General features: G+C 60.3%; 6 protein-coding genes across 6 annotated transcripts; 4 read left to right on the top strand and 2 right to left on the bottom strand.

Annotated features, from left to right (window-relative positions):
* Window position 1: 1 nt before the first annotated feature.
* Window positions 2-3,455, bottom strand: CcaverHIS019_0401340 (uncharacterized protein; the record flags this gene model as incomplete). Its single annotated transcript, XM_060599936.1, has 7 exons — window positions 2-230; window positions 267-368; window positions 407-472; window positions 507-573; window positions 608-707; window positions 747-3,138; window positions 3,388-3,455. 7 exons carry the CDS (start codon window positions 3,453-3,455, stop codon window positions 2-4), a joined length of 3,024 nt encoding a protein of 1,007 aa, XP_060456579.1.
* Window positions 3,456-3,819: 364 nt separating this feature from the next.
* Window positions 3,820-4,990, bottom strand: CcaverHIS019_0401330 (uncharacterized protein; the record flags this gene model as incomplete). Its single annotated transcript, XM_060599935.1, has 4 exons — window positions 3,820-3,943; window positions 4,073-4,413; window positions 4,527-4,688; window positions 4,904-4,990. 4 exons carry the CDS (start codon window positions 4,988-4,990, stop codon window positions 3,820-3,822), a joined length of 714 nt encoding a protein of 237 aa, XP_060456578.1.
* Window positions 4,991-5,551: 561 nt separating this feature from the next.
* TIM50 (uncharacterized protein) lies at window positions 5,552-7,346 on the top strand (the record flags this gene model as incomplete). The annotated part of the gene is made up of 5 exons (XM_060599933.1): window positions 5,552-6,397; window positions 6,451-6,709; window positions 6,744-6,934; window positions 6,966-7,078; window positions 7,199-7,346. 5 exons carry the CDS (start codon window positions 5,552-5,554, stop codon window positions 7,344-7,346), a joined length of 1,557 nt encoding a protein of 518 aa, XP_060456577.1.
* Window positions 7,347-7,636: 290 nt separating this feature from the next.
* Window positions 7,637-9,371, top strand: CcaverHIS019_0401310 (uncharacterized protein; the record flags this gene model as incomplete). The annotated part of the gene is made up of 4 exons (XM_060599932.1): window positions 7,637-7,685; window positions 7,787-7,866; window positions 8,009-8,648; window positions 8,683-9,371. The coding sequence occupies 4 exons, from the start codon at window positions 7,637-7,639 to the stop codon at window positions 9,369-9,371; spliced, it is 1,458 nt and encodes a 485-aa protein (XP_060456576.1).
* Window positions 9,372-10,530: 1,159 nt separating this feature from the next.
* On the top strand, window positions 10,531-12,850 carry SIP5 (uncharacterized protein; the record flags this gene model as incomplete). Its single annotated transcript, XM_060599931.1, has 2 exons — window positions 10,531-11,658; window positions 11,696-12,850. 2 exons carry the CDS (start codon window positions 10,531-10,533, stop codon window positions 12,848-12,850), a joined length of 2,283 nt encoding a protein of 760 aa, XP_060456575.1.
* A 754-nt stretch (window positions 12,851-13,604) lies between these two features.
* CcaverHIS019_0401290 (uncharacterized protein) lies at window positions 13,605-13,948 on the top strand (the record flags this gene model as incomplete). The annotated part of the gene is made up of 3 exons (XM_060599930.1): window positions 13,605-13,733; window positions 13,765-13,905; window positions 13,946-13,948. 3 exons carry the CDS (start codon window positions 13,605-13,607, stop codon window positions 13,946-13,948), a joined length of 273 nt encoding a protein of 90 aa, XP_060456574.1.
* Between the last annotated feature and the right edge of the window lie 122 nt (window positions 13,949-14,070).

The following is a 14,070-nucleotide window of genomic DNA, read 5'->3' as shown; positions in this document are numbered from 1 at the left end:
CCTAATAACTGTCATCCTCCTCCCCGGACTCTCTGTTCGTCGCTTTGGCCTTTCCCTTCTTGTTGCGCTTCTCGCCGCTCAGGGGATCCCACACCGCCAGGATCTGGGACTCGGGCAGCATTGCAACTCGCAGGCGAAGCTTTACCTCGGCCCTCTTGGCCTCGCTCAGGAAGCTGTCGACATACGGCCGATTGCCGTCCTTATCCTGGTGAATGTGGCCCGCAGGTTCCCTTGTGTCAGCTGAGGCACGGACCCAGTCAGCTCACCAGGTGCTGTCCTCCATATCATACCCCTCCCACTCGACGAGATACTCGAAGACACGGCCAGAATTCCGGTCGTTCGGGTCCAAACGCCCGATGGCACGGCGGCTGATGTCAACTGACGTTACGTGCAAAGGACATCTCACCCAATCACCCGCTTGATGAAGTACTCCTCGTCGTCCATCTCGTCAACCTCCATCTTCTGCTTGCGCCTGCGGTTAACGATAACCGAATGGATGAACCCACCTCCGGCAGCAGTCGTGGCGCACACATCGGTCCGCAGGGCCCGGAAGGATCTCGTCCTCGCGATCGGCTACTTGGTCAGTGCGTACAGCTGAAAAGGTTACCGGCGATTAAGTATTGACAGTCGGGGCAGTAGAATGGTGACTCGACCAAGAGCACGTCGAGTGTCAACCCAGCGCAAGGGTAGTGAAGGCGCCCGTTGCACTAGCGTCAACTTGGCAAGGCTGTATGTAGCTAGCTCACCCCATCACACTGTACCTCCTGCTTGAGCATCCGCCAGGTATTCCAGCCCTTAGGGAACTTGGGCCATACGCTCTCTTTGATGATGCGGCGCCCGTTGCTCATAACGAGCAATCTTTCGAGTCGCCCAGGGATCCCGTGTCGGCGCTCAGTTCGCCGCCGCTTACGGGGAGGCTCCTCCCTCACCGCCACAGCGTATGGATTCCGGCACATCTTCAAGAGTGACGACTTGGCTGTTGTTTCTGTGGCGGGAGAGCTCTGTTGGAGGCTGGAGGGTGGCTCTGACTGGGACTTGGAGCTCGAAGTCTCGCTCGAAGCACCGGAGATACCGCCGTTGCGCCTCGTTGTCGATACAGTGTAGGACTTGGCTGACGATGGAATAGGTGAGGGGGACGGCTTGGTGGATGAAGATTGTTTGTTCGAGGAGAGAAGCATCTTGATCTTACGTTGGTTCGATCGGACGGGTGGAGCGAATGATGTCGGCTTGAAGGTGAGGAACAGGTTTGGGTCGGCTGGCTCTGCAAGATTCGAGGTTAACAGGAGGTTTGGGGATTGCACAGGTAACGACTGGCCAAAGGCCATGAGGCCGACGAGGGCGTCATCAGACAGTTCGAGGTCAAAATGGTCAGTCTCGGACTCGAGAGGATTCTCGGCGACACTAGCAGTTGGCTGGTTGCTGGTGTCGGCCAGGCGCAACGCAAGCGGCCCCTTCGTGGCATAGCTGTGTTTGCTGAGAGAAGAAGTTTCGACATTGCTGAAGTTGGCAGCCGACACGAAGTTGAGGGCATTCCCCTCTGCAGAGCTCGTCGCGACGTCGGGAGCCTTGTTGATACGTCCAGACTCAGGCTCACGTTTAACATCGACTGCCGCTCTGGCCGTCCTTGTGGCCAGGAGAGAGGCATTGCAGGAGAGCGGCGGAGAGAGAAGTCTCGTCAGGCCCACTGGCACCTCTTCTTCATCCTCCTGGTCCAGGACGGCCTCAGCCTGCCGTTGCGCAGTCGTCGGGTGGTCGATTCCTTTCGTCGGGCTTCCGCTGGTGGTACCGTGAGCTGCTTTCAAGCCGCTGCAAAAGCCAGCCGGCCGCAGCTCCACGGAGCGATTGGAGGGTTTCGCGATGTAGACACCAAGGTCATCGGCTGGGAGCGTGCCGTCGAAGACACGGTCGTTCAAAGACGGGAAACGAGAGTAGAGATCGTGCGGACTGGGAATTAGGTTAGGCGGTGTACGTGCCCTCCCCGGCAAGTCTGAGTTGAACATCACATCCATGCCCTTGCGGATTTTGGACAGGGATGACTGGACGTGTTGCAACGTCATCTCATGAGAAGAGACCGCCTCAAAGACGGGACGGGAGACTGTCGCCAGTTGGCGGGTGAATTGGTAAAGGTGATTGACCTGGGCGTCGAGTTTGCTAAACTTTTGCAGGACTGCGTCGGAGAGTTGGGCGTCAGACGTCACGGGCTGGGAGGTAGCGCACTCGGCTTCGGGTGTCGGGAGATTCTTAGGTATCACTGGTGGCGCGAGACGGCGATCTGAGTTTGTCGTGGGCTTGTAGACCGACGCCGCCGAAAGCGAAGCATCAAAGGCGGGGATCTCGTGAGCGAGTGGGAGAAAGACGAGGGGCGTGTCTTCCGGTGGGCACGTCTGGGACGGCGGTAGGAGTGTCTCTAAGCGCTGCTCTGGTTGGTGGCCCTCCACTCTGTGCACAAGGAAATGAGTTGGCTTGACAGTATACAGAGGCGTCGGGAGAGGATTGGCCCATGAGGAAGGGTCGTCGACGACCTGAGACTTGCTGCTGCTCGGGCTCGTGATGTCGAATGCTCCGCGAGTCGTCACAAGGTCCTCCGCCATGGAATGGGACCCAGCGACTTCTTGGGTAACGGGTCCGTACGTGGGAACGGCGAGCTCCTCCTCTGGTGGTGTCATGCGCTTGCAAATGACTTCCTCGACAACTGCCTCCTCGGCACAGTCGGATTCTCGGGCGACGTCTTCGACGACTGTTGGGTCCGGGAGAGTGTTGCCAGAGAGGTGGCCGGCGGGAAGGCTCTTCCCTTTGGACGATCTCTCAGTGGCGTCCTGGGTGACAGTGCGCTCGACGATGGATGGTTCGGTTGCACCCTCAAGGTCGTCCTTGATGCGCGCGCCTTCTGTTGGGATAGTGACCTCTTCGTCGCTGTGCGGTTGTTTTATGCGAGGGATGGTGATGGAAAAGAAGGTGTCTAGGACTTGGTCGTCGTCACTCGTCAGATCAGTAGGGACGGGGAGTGACGGCGCTGACCGGGGCGACAGCGTGGGCTGGAGCGGCCGTTCTGGGTGCGGATTGGGCTCAGGCCCCTTTGTGGGAAAGCCCTCACGAGAGAATGGCTGGACGGCCTGTTGGTAAGTAGATGGTGGCGACCTGCTTAGGGGGAATGAGGGTGTCGGGGATGTGGGTGGCTCAGAGAGTGAGAAAGAGGTATGACGTGAAGGGAACCATCTAGGTAGAGAGGGTGGTAGAGTTGCGGGAAAGGGGAGTCGTGCCGCGGACTGATCAGTGTTAGATGGATCAGTGGGAAGACCAGGATCACCAGGATCACCAGGATCAGCGTCCGTCAGGGTATCCGGGGCGCCTCGCAACAGTGGGGCAGGTGTGACAGTGGGCGCTGACGACGAGGGCAAGGATGGGGGTGTGGCACCGGCCGCGTAGCGGACAAGCCGAGGGGGAATGAAGGGCATGATGAGAAGGCGAATGGTTGAGGAGAACAGGAAGGGAGGAGGTGGCATGGGGGGAAACAGGGAGAGAGAAATTGGAAAGTGGGAAGGGTATCAGGAGAGACGAAATTGTATAGAGGGAGGGAGAATGGAGCATTGAGAAGAGTGGAGAATAGAAAAGGAAGATTTTGGGTATTTTTATGAGATTTAGCGGCGAGGAAGGTCGCCTAGAGATGTAGGTGGCCACGTCTCACCGTGCAAGTCGTGTTGGTCGCGATTCCATTGAGCCCTCCGGACTAAGACGGGCTGTCTCGATGTCTACCGGCATGAGTGGACGTGTGAGTGTCCAAAAAGCAGCGGCTGGGTACACATTAGTCACATGCATGTATTAGATCTCGTCGTCGTCATCGGCCATCAGGTCCTCCTCGGGAAAGTCGCCGACCTTGACCTTGTCGACGCGCACGAACGACGCATACTTTGGCAGGCACTGGAAGTAGCGCGTCCCGTCGACACTAGTGTTAGCGGGTTCTCCCTCGTGTCTCTACGCCTCCCACAGCTCCTTCACTCCAGACCTTTCTACGCCCTTTCCATCTTCCTCCGTGCTCCCTCAGCTCTCCGCTATCCTTATCGTGTTGACTCACCTCCCATCACCCTTTCCCATGGGCTCATCAAGCTCGACACCAACCCACACGCCGCCCTTCCCAAATGTCGTCTCACCGACGAAGCGGATCGTCCCGCGTCTCTCGATCTCGCCCTGCACCTCACAACGAGCGCCCACCACCACATCGGACGGGACGGCGGTGGGAGGTGAGAACGCGATGGGGACAGGCGCATCGGCGTACTTTCCCAGCTTGTTCGCCTTGAGGTGCGCCTGCACGGTGTCGCGGCGGGCTGCGTACTCGGAGTCCGTGAGCTCAAACTTGTCGACAGCCGAGATGTCGGTGAACTCGCCCGGACGCGCTGTTGGGTCGGTGTTGTCGACCTGGCGTCAGCTGTCCACCCAAATTCCCTAGCTGCTTTTGATACTCGCGCGCCAGCGCCCAGCTCATGGGCGTACCAGAGTCGGCACTCAATCAGGCGGAGGAAGAGGCTCACCTTGATGCAATACATGTCCTGCACGCCGTAGCTCGCGAGTGTCGCAACCTCGTCGGAGAGGCTGGCGATAGGCGTGCCGCCGGTCTCGGCCGCATCTATCGAGCGGTAGAGCCAGAGGACCTGGTACTGCGGTGTGATGCCCGTCACGGTGAAGAGCTTGTCCTGGGGTCAGCGCGGGCCGGCGCCGGGTGGTGTCGCAGATGATCTATCTCAACGAAAGCAGGTGGAGTGACACCAGAGGAGGTCAAAGGAGGTTGAAGGGAGAAGCAAAGCTCATCAAGGAAGGCGATGAAGAAACAGCACGGTCGTGTTCGACCGCTAATCTGGTGGCAGTCCCTGGCAGCGGTCCCAGCTATCCGACGCCAAGCAGCACCCACCTTGAGCTGCGCGACCGTGAGATCAGAATGGAGGCGGCGCTCGCCACCCGTATTGGACGACAGGACGAAGACGCTGAGGAGAGGCATGGTGGTGTGCGATGGAGAGATGTTGAGAATGAGCGCAACGCGTCATGCTGGCATGAACACCTCCACCACGCCTCCACCTCCTCCACTGTTCCACCTGGGGGCGAGAAGGTTCTGGGAGAAAACGGAACGGAATTGAGGTTAGTACCTCCTTTACGACTTCCCGACATTGTAGCGATTCTGATATTAGAGAAGAGCTCAGAGCCCTTGAGAGAATATTATACCGTGTTCTGCATCACTCTGGGTGCATAGAATCTGTGTAGGACCATTCCTGAGACCGCTGCATCAAATTAGATTCTCAACCATCAGATCATGTAACAGCTAAGGATGACAGAAATAAGATGCCCCTATGGTGTAATGGTAACACGTGAGTCTCATAATCTCTAGCCCTCAGTTCGATTCTGAGTGGGGGCACATCTTTTTTGCTTTTGCTTCAGCATATGTCAAGTCGGAACCAAATTGTTCGGCTCGGGTTTCTCCAGATCCAAGCCAACGAGCGGCGAACGATCTCGGCCACCTGACGTCTTTGACTTTGACGACTACTCACCACCTTCTTTAACAACCATGCTGCGTACCTCGACCGTGCGGCTTCTTGCTGCCCGCAATGTGCCGCTCATGGCACGCCCCATTTCCAGGAGTGCACCTGCGTACATCCGCATCAAGAAGGCGGACGGCTCGACTTCCAAGCCTGACGATGTGAACACGCCGAAGGCGACCTCACCTCCTCCCCCGCCCGAGGCCCCAAAGCAGCCCTCTCCTGCCGAGCAGCCAGCGAGCAACCCCAAGGACGCCAAACCTACACTGGCGACTGAGCCTGCCCCTGAGCCGTCTAAGGCCGCGCCATCTGAGCCGGCGGCTCCTGTCGAGGAGGTGGACGAGATCCCTGACAAGCCGGACCTGTCTAAGCTTCCCTCGCTGGATATTGACCCGGAGGCGAACGTTCCGTTCATTGAGCAGCCCAAGGAGGGCAAGGAGAAGGAGGGAGACAAGAAGAGGGCAGGTGGCAAGAAGCGCCCCGAGTACGTGTCGAGCATTGAGAGGCAGCGCCGCTTCATGTCGCGCCTCGGCATGGTGTCGCTGCTCATCGGTGGTGTCGGTGCTGCGTACTACCTTGGTAACCAGGACGGCAAGGAGAAGGGTGGTAACCCGCTCGAGAATTTCAAGAACAACGTCGGCGAGCTCACCGACATCTTCTCCAAGCCTGCGTTCACCAAGCTCCTCCCAGACCCTCTCCCGCCTCCCCACCAGCGCCCGTACACGCTGCTGGTGGACATTGAGGACTTGCTCGTTCACTCGACGTGGGACCGCCAGAACGGATGGCGGACCGCTAAGCGCCCGGGGGTCGACTATTTCCTCGCCTACCTGAGCCAGTTCTACGAGATTGTTGTCTTCTCCGCGCAGCCTGTCTACGTGAGTTCCCTCTTCCCAGCTGAGACGTTTCCGAACCAGCTAGCTGACTTCAGACCGCCCTCCCCGTCGCCGAGAAGCTCGACCCCATGACCCTCTACCTGCCCTACAAGCTGTTCCGTGACGCAACTCGCTACGTCGATGGCCACATCGTCAAGGACCTCACGTACCTCAACCGCGATCTCTCCAAGGTCGTCATGCTCGACACGAACGCGGAGCACGCGTCTCTGCAGCCCGACAACGCCATTATCCTCAAGCCATGGAACGGCAGCAAGGGTGACCGCGGACTGGTAGAGATGATTCCTTTCCTTGAGTGTACGTGCTCAAGTGCTGAGGTAGCTAACATCAGCCATCGGTATCTTCCAGCCGGCCGACGTACGCCCTGTCCTGAAGCACTACGCGGGCAAGGACATCCCCCGCGAGTATGCGAAGAAGGAGGCCGAGGCCAAAGACGCTGCGATCGCTGAGTGGGAGCGTAACCACCCCACCGGCTCGGGCGGCGGCTGGTCGCTCTCGAGCGTGTTTGGGGGTTCATCCTCGGTGAGTTCGGAGAAGGATGAGCTGACAGCAGGCGCCGCGCCCCAAGCAGCCTATGACGTACCTCGAGATCAAGCGTCAGCAGGCTCAGCGCATGTACGAGGAGGAGCAGAAGTACTACAAGGAGCACGGCGCCGAAATTATGAAGTGAGTCACCTGCGAGTTGGCGCGTGCGCAAGGCTCGCCGGATGTCTGGCTATGGGTCCACAGTACACGGTGGCTCCAGACCTCCACCACTTCCGATCCACACCTTGCTAACATACTCAGGATGATCGAGGAGGACAAGGAGCGCCAGATGGCCGAGATGAAGGCAGGGATCAAGGGCATGTTTGGCATGGGCGGCGAGCATGCCCCAGGTGCGCCTAGCGCCGGCGCCCCGCCGGCGGAGCAGGCCCAGGCCCAGCCCGCGAAGTAGACAATCTCATTGTAGCACCGACAGCATGCACTCTACTCATTTTCGGAGTCGTTGTTATAAGGATCATTGTGTAGTTGGGGGGTATTTTGAGGAGGGTGTTGGTGAGACTGAGGCTACTCGGATCCGAAATTGGCTACCGAGTGACGTCTGATTGATTTCGTGTCGTCAACTTCTTTCCTTGTCCATCATCCTCATCATCATCGCACATCTCCACCATTCTGGCCGTCCTTCTTTCAACTGCATTCCCAACGTACTCCCTCTCTTCTTGTTCTTCCGATAGAAACTACACCATGGCTCCAGCGTGGGTTGCGCAGTCGCTCGCGGACATCCTTGGTCTTGGTGGGTGTCGTCTTCCCTCCTCTCCTTCGCCGCATCGCAGGCTGTCGGGCATCAGCTTCCATCTCGCGCAGCTGCATCTAGGGCTCTGCATCTGACGTCAGACCTCGAGACTATCAACCAGGTCATCATCCCTGACCTCGAGGGGTACACGTCCGAGGTGCGGTTGAGAGGACAGCTGCAGGTGAGCGAAGGCGGCCGGGTGGGGAAGGAAGGTGGTAGGATGGGCAATCAGCTCCTCAGGTGGAAGCAGACTAGCTGGGCCCGAAAGCTTGCTATGTCTTGGGACCGCCAGCAACAACCACGGGGGCCGCGCTTACACTTAGGACTTCCTCGGACCAACCTCAGCCGCCCGTGCCTTCGCCGACCGCTACGCTGCACACCGCTTCCCTCCTCTTCCCGGGGCGAGCACCGCGCAACCAGGTCCGTCCGCCCCGCGCATTATACAACCCACTCCTAGATATGCCTCAGCCTCCGTGGCCAATGAGCGCTCGCACTCTCAAACCTCCCCCGACCTGAAGGACTTCATTCGCGCCGACTTGAGCATCAAGAAGAAGAAGAAGAACACGGCCGCGCTCGCCGTTGCAGCCTCCCAGTCACCCGCTCCGCGCACCCCTTCAGCAACGCTTCCCGAGGAACTCGAAAGCGCCTTCGGTGCCGGCGGCAAGGTGTACCAGAAGAACCGGGACGACAACCTCTTTCCATCGCGTGGCAACTCTGCGCGCGGCGGGACGCGGACGGCAGGCAGCGGCGCACACACCCCCCATCGCGTTGGTGGCGCCGTGACGATTATGGAGTCGACAAAACCAGCCAAGGAGAAGGGAAAGGCGAAGGAGGAGAAGGTTTGGGACCTGCCAAAGAGCGAGGAGACGAAGCGCCTTGAGGGCATCGTCGAGGGTTTGCGCCAGATGCAGGCGGGTATGGGCAAGGGCGCGCCGGTCAACACGCCGCCATGTTTCTGTCAGGGTGAGCTACGGTTGGTATGTCAAACTGATAGCAGCGCGACTGCATGACCTCTCCCGCTACACGCCGCAATGCGCTGCATGCGGCCTGATTCTCTGCTCGCTGCAGCCGGCCCACGCACCCTGTCCATCATGCGCTCGTCCGACATTATCACCACCAGGTCTTGCCCGCTTGATCTTACGCGTTGAGGGTGACATCGCGGCGCAGATCGCCCGCGAGCAGGACGAACGAGACGCCGCGGAGCGCGAGCGCAAGGCCCGCTTGCTGGCCCAGTCAGGCGGCGGCGCATTCCCCACCCTGCCTGGTGGAGCCCGCAAGTTGCAGAGCACGGCCGACGCAGCTCGCAAGGTCCTGACGATCAAGAGCGGACAGGGCAAGAGCAAGGGGCGCGGCAAGGCGACCCTCACCACTACGACGTACACGGCAGTTGCGACTCCTCCGACCAGCAGCAAAGAACCCATGGCGCCTGAGACGATGCCTCGACCCCGTTCCCCGCCACTGAACCTGTCCAAACGTGCCAAGGAAGCCGCCAAGGCACACGAGTGGTGTTTCGAGCAGGACCGGCCGTGGGGCGACCTCAAGAGCGAGCGGCGCAGTGAGACGTGGACATACGTCGAGAGACTCGTGATCGAGCAGCCAAACGAGGAGGGCATGGGCCGGGGGAGGAAGGCGAAATCCAAGGGGCTTGGGGCCAACGGTCGGCCTGTGGTCGGCGCGGCGCGGTAGGGCCATGTCAGAGCGGATGTCAGTGCATAGCCACGACATGCCATGGTACAGCAGACTTGGAGGAATGCATGATGAAGGACGCGTCGACGCGGGAAGTTGTTTGTCCGCCGGGCCTGAGGTACTAGTGAGAGGAGACGTCAGTCTCGGCTACCCACCGGCCCGGTTTGGTGGTGGGCTGCAGGGCCCCAGGGTCTGATTCGGATCGTTGCAGGCCTTTTATTCTTGAGGTCCAGCACTGATATCGTCGTGCAGACGAGGGTGCGATGGTCCGAATGATAGGTTGAAGGAGATGCGTGGATAGTTTTCCAAGGTTCCCAAGGTTGGAAAGAGGGTTGTGAAGAGTGAGAGAACGAGAGAACGGTTACGTAGGTTGTTGTAGGGGGCGGGCGGAGCAGGCCCGATGGCATCATCCATTGGAACATTGGGATGACCATTGTAGCCACCTCAGCCACCCCAGCCACCCAGCCCACTCTATCAACTGGGCTATCCATTCCTCCATCTCAATCTCCCTCTCTCTTCCTAACAAGAGAGTCTCTAGTCTCATCGTCATCCACAGACTCTCTTGCATCATCCACATCCTCATTACCGAAAAGCGACTGCACACTTCATCTCAACATTGCGCCTCCCAACGTCTCCAGCCGCCGCTCCGGGACATTCGCCTAACCGAGCCGTCAACGGTCGTCTGTCACTTGGCATTCGACTGCATCAGATCTGCACTCATTGACACGCGGCCAACACCGAGTAGTCTATCTGCATCTTCCACTTCGCACATCCCTCTGGTGGCGAGAACAGCATACACTAGCCCTCTCGCCGCACAACCCGCCAGCGCCCATACCCGCTGCACACCCAGGCCGTGACGCACTTGCCATTCCCGGCCCTCCCTCACCGCCATCAACCCTTCCCTCCCACGCATCGACCACCCGCGGCCCCACACACTTGGCCCCGCCTAACGTCGTGACCCAAACTGCTGGCCCCGACGCACCGAGCGTGACGCCCAACATAGCCCTCGCCACCCACTAACACCCCTGGGCCCAGGCCTCACCCAACTGTGCTGAATCACCAACCTCTGCGTGCGCAGCACTAGCTTTACGGTTCTTGCCAAGGCCGACTACCTCTCCGGACCTCGCAATACTCGACCCCTCGCAATCCACCCACGACCATGGGCAACGCTCCAAGCCATCAGGGCGGGTCTCCACCGTTCGAGGCTGCGGGATCTGCGCCCCCGCCACCACCCGCGTCGTACAAGGACAAGGAGCCGACCAAGCCCGCGTCTCCCCCACCTCCCACGACGCCGCTCCTGATGCCTTACGGTGGACACCTGAGTCCCCAGAACCCACACGCGCTCGGCCTGCCGCAAGCACACGATTACAGCAAGACGATAGTGACGGCGCTCATTCTTGACCAACGACTCGCGCCGTTCTACCGCGGCCTTGACGATTATGAGGAGGACTGGTCCGAGGCCCAAGTGGCACACGAACTTGAGGAGACGCGCGAGAAGGACTTTGCTGAGCAGGTCGAGAACTCTTCAACGGCGCAGCTGCGTGAAGAGCGTGAGACGATCGCGCGCGGCCGCCGACTCTCGCACGAGGCGGAGCGCGCTGAGCGTCAGCGTCGCGAGGAGAAGGCCTACCTCGGCGCAATCGAGTGCCCCATCTGCTTCCTGTATTACCCGCCGAATATCAACACCTCCCGGTGTTGCCAGCAGCCGCTGTGCACCGAATGCTTTGTGCAGATGAAGCGTGCCGAGGCTACCACCACACACTTGGAGAGCGAACCCGCAAGCTGTCCATTCTGTGTTGAGACTGACTTTGGCGTCATCTACGAGAGGCCAACTGCAGCGCTGCCGACGCCCAGCGGCATCCTCAGCCCTGGCGGCACGGCCAGCCCCGCTCCTCTTTCCGCCTTGGCCACTTCCCCTGACGGCGGCGCGAGCGAGTTCAGCACTGCCCTGTCTGATCGCCCCCTCTCGCCTGGGTCGTCAGACCTTGCGGCTCTCCGTGAAGAAGGCAAGCGGCGCAAGAGCGTGAGCTGCAAGGCCAAGGAGGTGGTTACGATCGACGCAATACGGCCCGATTGGGAGGCAAAGCTCAACGCCGTCAAGGCACAAGCAGCGCGTCGTGCTGCGCGGCGCATCGTCATGCGCCAGGTCGGCGATCGTCTGATTCCAATCGGGTATACGTCGTCGCGGGCGACGGGCCAGGCCGACTTTTCTATGTCCATTCCACCCGAGGAGAGCGGGTCGCGGCGGTCGCGTCGTACGCGCGAGCGCGAGCGCGAGATGGAGGAGGTGAGCTAATGTGTCAATATCAGTCAGCTGACGGCAGATGATGATCATGGAGGCCATGCGGCTCTCGCTTCTCGACCAGGAGGAGTACCAGCGCAAACATGCGCACGATATTCAGCCCGGGCAGACCGCCGCAGGTCCATCAGCCGGGCCATCGACGGACAACGGCAGCAGTAACGGCAGGGGCCCGAGCGGAACCAGCTCGCCGACACCGAGCACGAGCTCGCGCCGATCGTCGCGGGCAGCCGACACCCTTTCCAGCTGGCGGCAGAACGAGGGCGGGCGCGCGGCGAAGCTTCTCTCCAAGATCACGGTTAACCGGAGTAGGGCCAACTCGAAGTCGAGCGTGCATTTCGCCCCTTCGCCCCCGACGTTCGGTTCTGCGTCGCCAAGCGGGAACCGCGCGCGCTCGTCGTCCACTCCCAGCCCAGCTCCAGGCCTGCACTCGGAACACACTCCGTCACCGCTCAGCAACGCCGTGACGCGCCGCTCCCTCGACGTGCCAGCAACTGGACGGGGAGCCGCGTTGGCGCTCCAGGCCGCACTTGGACCGGCGGAGCCCGCCATTGCCGAAGTGGCGACACCCATGACCGAGACTGATCACGACCCGTTAACGCGCGAGCTCGCTGCCGCGACGGACGACGGCCCTGCGTCTCTGCTGACCGACTCCCCTGGACAGATGGACGCGGAAGTCGTCCCAACGCCACCCGCGATACCCGTTGTCGTCGAACCGCCGATCGACTCACCCGTGACCGAGCTTGCGGCGCCCACTCCGATCGAAGCGCCGGTAGGCCAGGACCTCCTGTCGTTTGGGAACCTGGGACCCGACTCTGAAGCGACGCCCCGCGACTCTCCCCTGAGCGACACGACGCCGGCCGCCAGCCCGTCCGGCCAGGCTGCGGCACTGCCCGACCCGCCCGCGACGGGTAAGGCACTCGCTGCACCCATTGACGTTCCCAAGACCTCCGGTCCCGACACGGACAAGGGTCCCGAGACGCCTGCCAAGACCGAGCTGACCAAGGTCACGCCCAAGTCGCCCACACTGAGCCCGTTCAAGCCAGCCCCGTGCCGCACCGACACGAGCACGAGCCTCGTGAGCGTCGACGCTGCGAGCTTCATCAGCCGCTCGAGCCTGGGCGACGACGAGGTCATCCGGCGTCCCAGCGGCCCACTTGCTGCACGTGCCGACGACTAAGTGCGCGCAGGCGCATGCACACAATCTATTAGGGGAGGTCACCGCGGGCCTGACCAACGTGAAGCCTTTGTCTGTCCGGTCATTCCGGAACATCTCAATTCCTACATACATTTTCATCTAGGCTTGTTTCAGGTCCGCTGTCTGTACAGTACATGCACATTATGTGAGACGAGGCCGCGCTCCATGTACGTTTAGCGCCGGGTGAAGCGGCACAAAGGGAGGACAATGGTACGGCGCAGCCCGAGGCGGACTGTTGGAACGCGTCGCGGCGAACCGCGGACCACTCCGGCTCGCCTCAACCGAAGAGAACAAGACACTTGTCGCCTTAAGCCCTGCGACGCCGCGCGACGCCACGTGCCATACCGGCATACGTCGCCTCGGGCACTTGATTCCACCGCGCCAAAGTTGGTGGATAAGGCCTGGCCGTTGATGAAGGGTTGACGTCACCCCGGAATCTCCAGCACACTTCTCGACCCTCGACCTTGGTGTATTCGCTAGCAACTATTCTCACGGCCCAGCCAGTCTAGCCTCCCTAACACTTTGTCTGCTGCGGTGCCCAGCCGCCCACTGCCCAGCTTTCTATGCCCTAGCTAGCGTCATAGAGCAGCTGACAGCAACCCATTCCTCATATCCTCATTGGCACATTGTCGTATGGTTCCAGTGAGGGGATAGACATGGAGACAGAGTGCATGTCATATAAGGCGCCATCCACCTTGGCATTTCTCAACCCACATCTAAATACATAAGAACCATAATGTCCCTTCGCCTCGCTATTCGTCCTATTCGCTCGGCTGCGCGGCCGACGCTTGCACGCGCATACGCGCAGCTCGATGGAGGCGACCCGAATACCGGCAAGTGGGAGACTTCGATGAGCAAGGATGCTGTGAGTCCGATTTGTGTCCATCTAACCACAGACCGAGTCCGAGGCCGACGTGCGTGCCGACCACGAGGGACCCAAAGGCAAGCCGACGCCCGCAATGCAGGAAGCAACTGCTTCAGAGGCCAAGAAGGAGGCGGCTAAGGCTGCCGAGTCGAAGAAGGGCAAAGAGGGCAAGGTGAGCGGTGGGGATTGTGGCGTGTGGCTGACTCAAGTAGTAGGCAAAGCATGGCAGCATGGGTAGTTAGCAGACAACAGGCAACAAAGGAAGGCAGATATGCGACCGGCTGAATACAGATGACTGGTGTGCTTGCGTGGCATATTACAGATGATGGTGGATGGA

This window comes from Cutaneotrichosporon cavernicola (genome assembly GCF_030864355.1).
Source record: "Cutaneotrichosporon cavernicola HIS019 DNA, chromosome: 4".
Lineage (NCBI taxonomy): Eukaryota > Fungi > Basidiomycota > Tremellomycetes > Trichosporonales > Trichosporonaceae > Cutaneotrichosporon > Cutaneotrichosporon cavernicola.
This window is presented reverse-complemented; position numbering and strand designations above follow the sequence as displayed.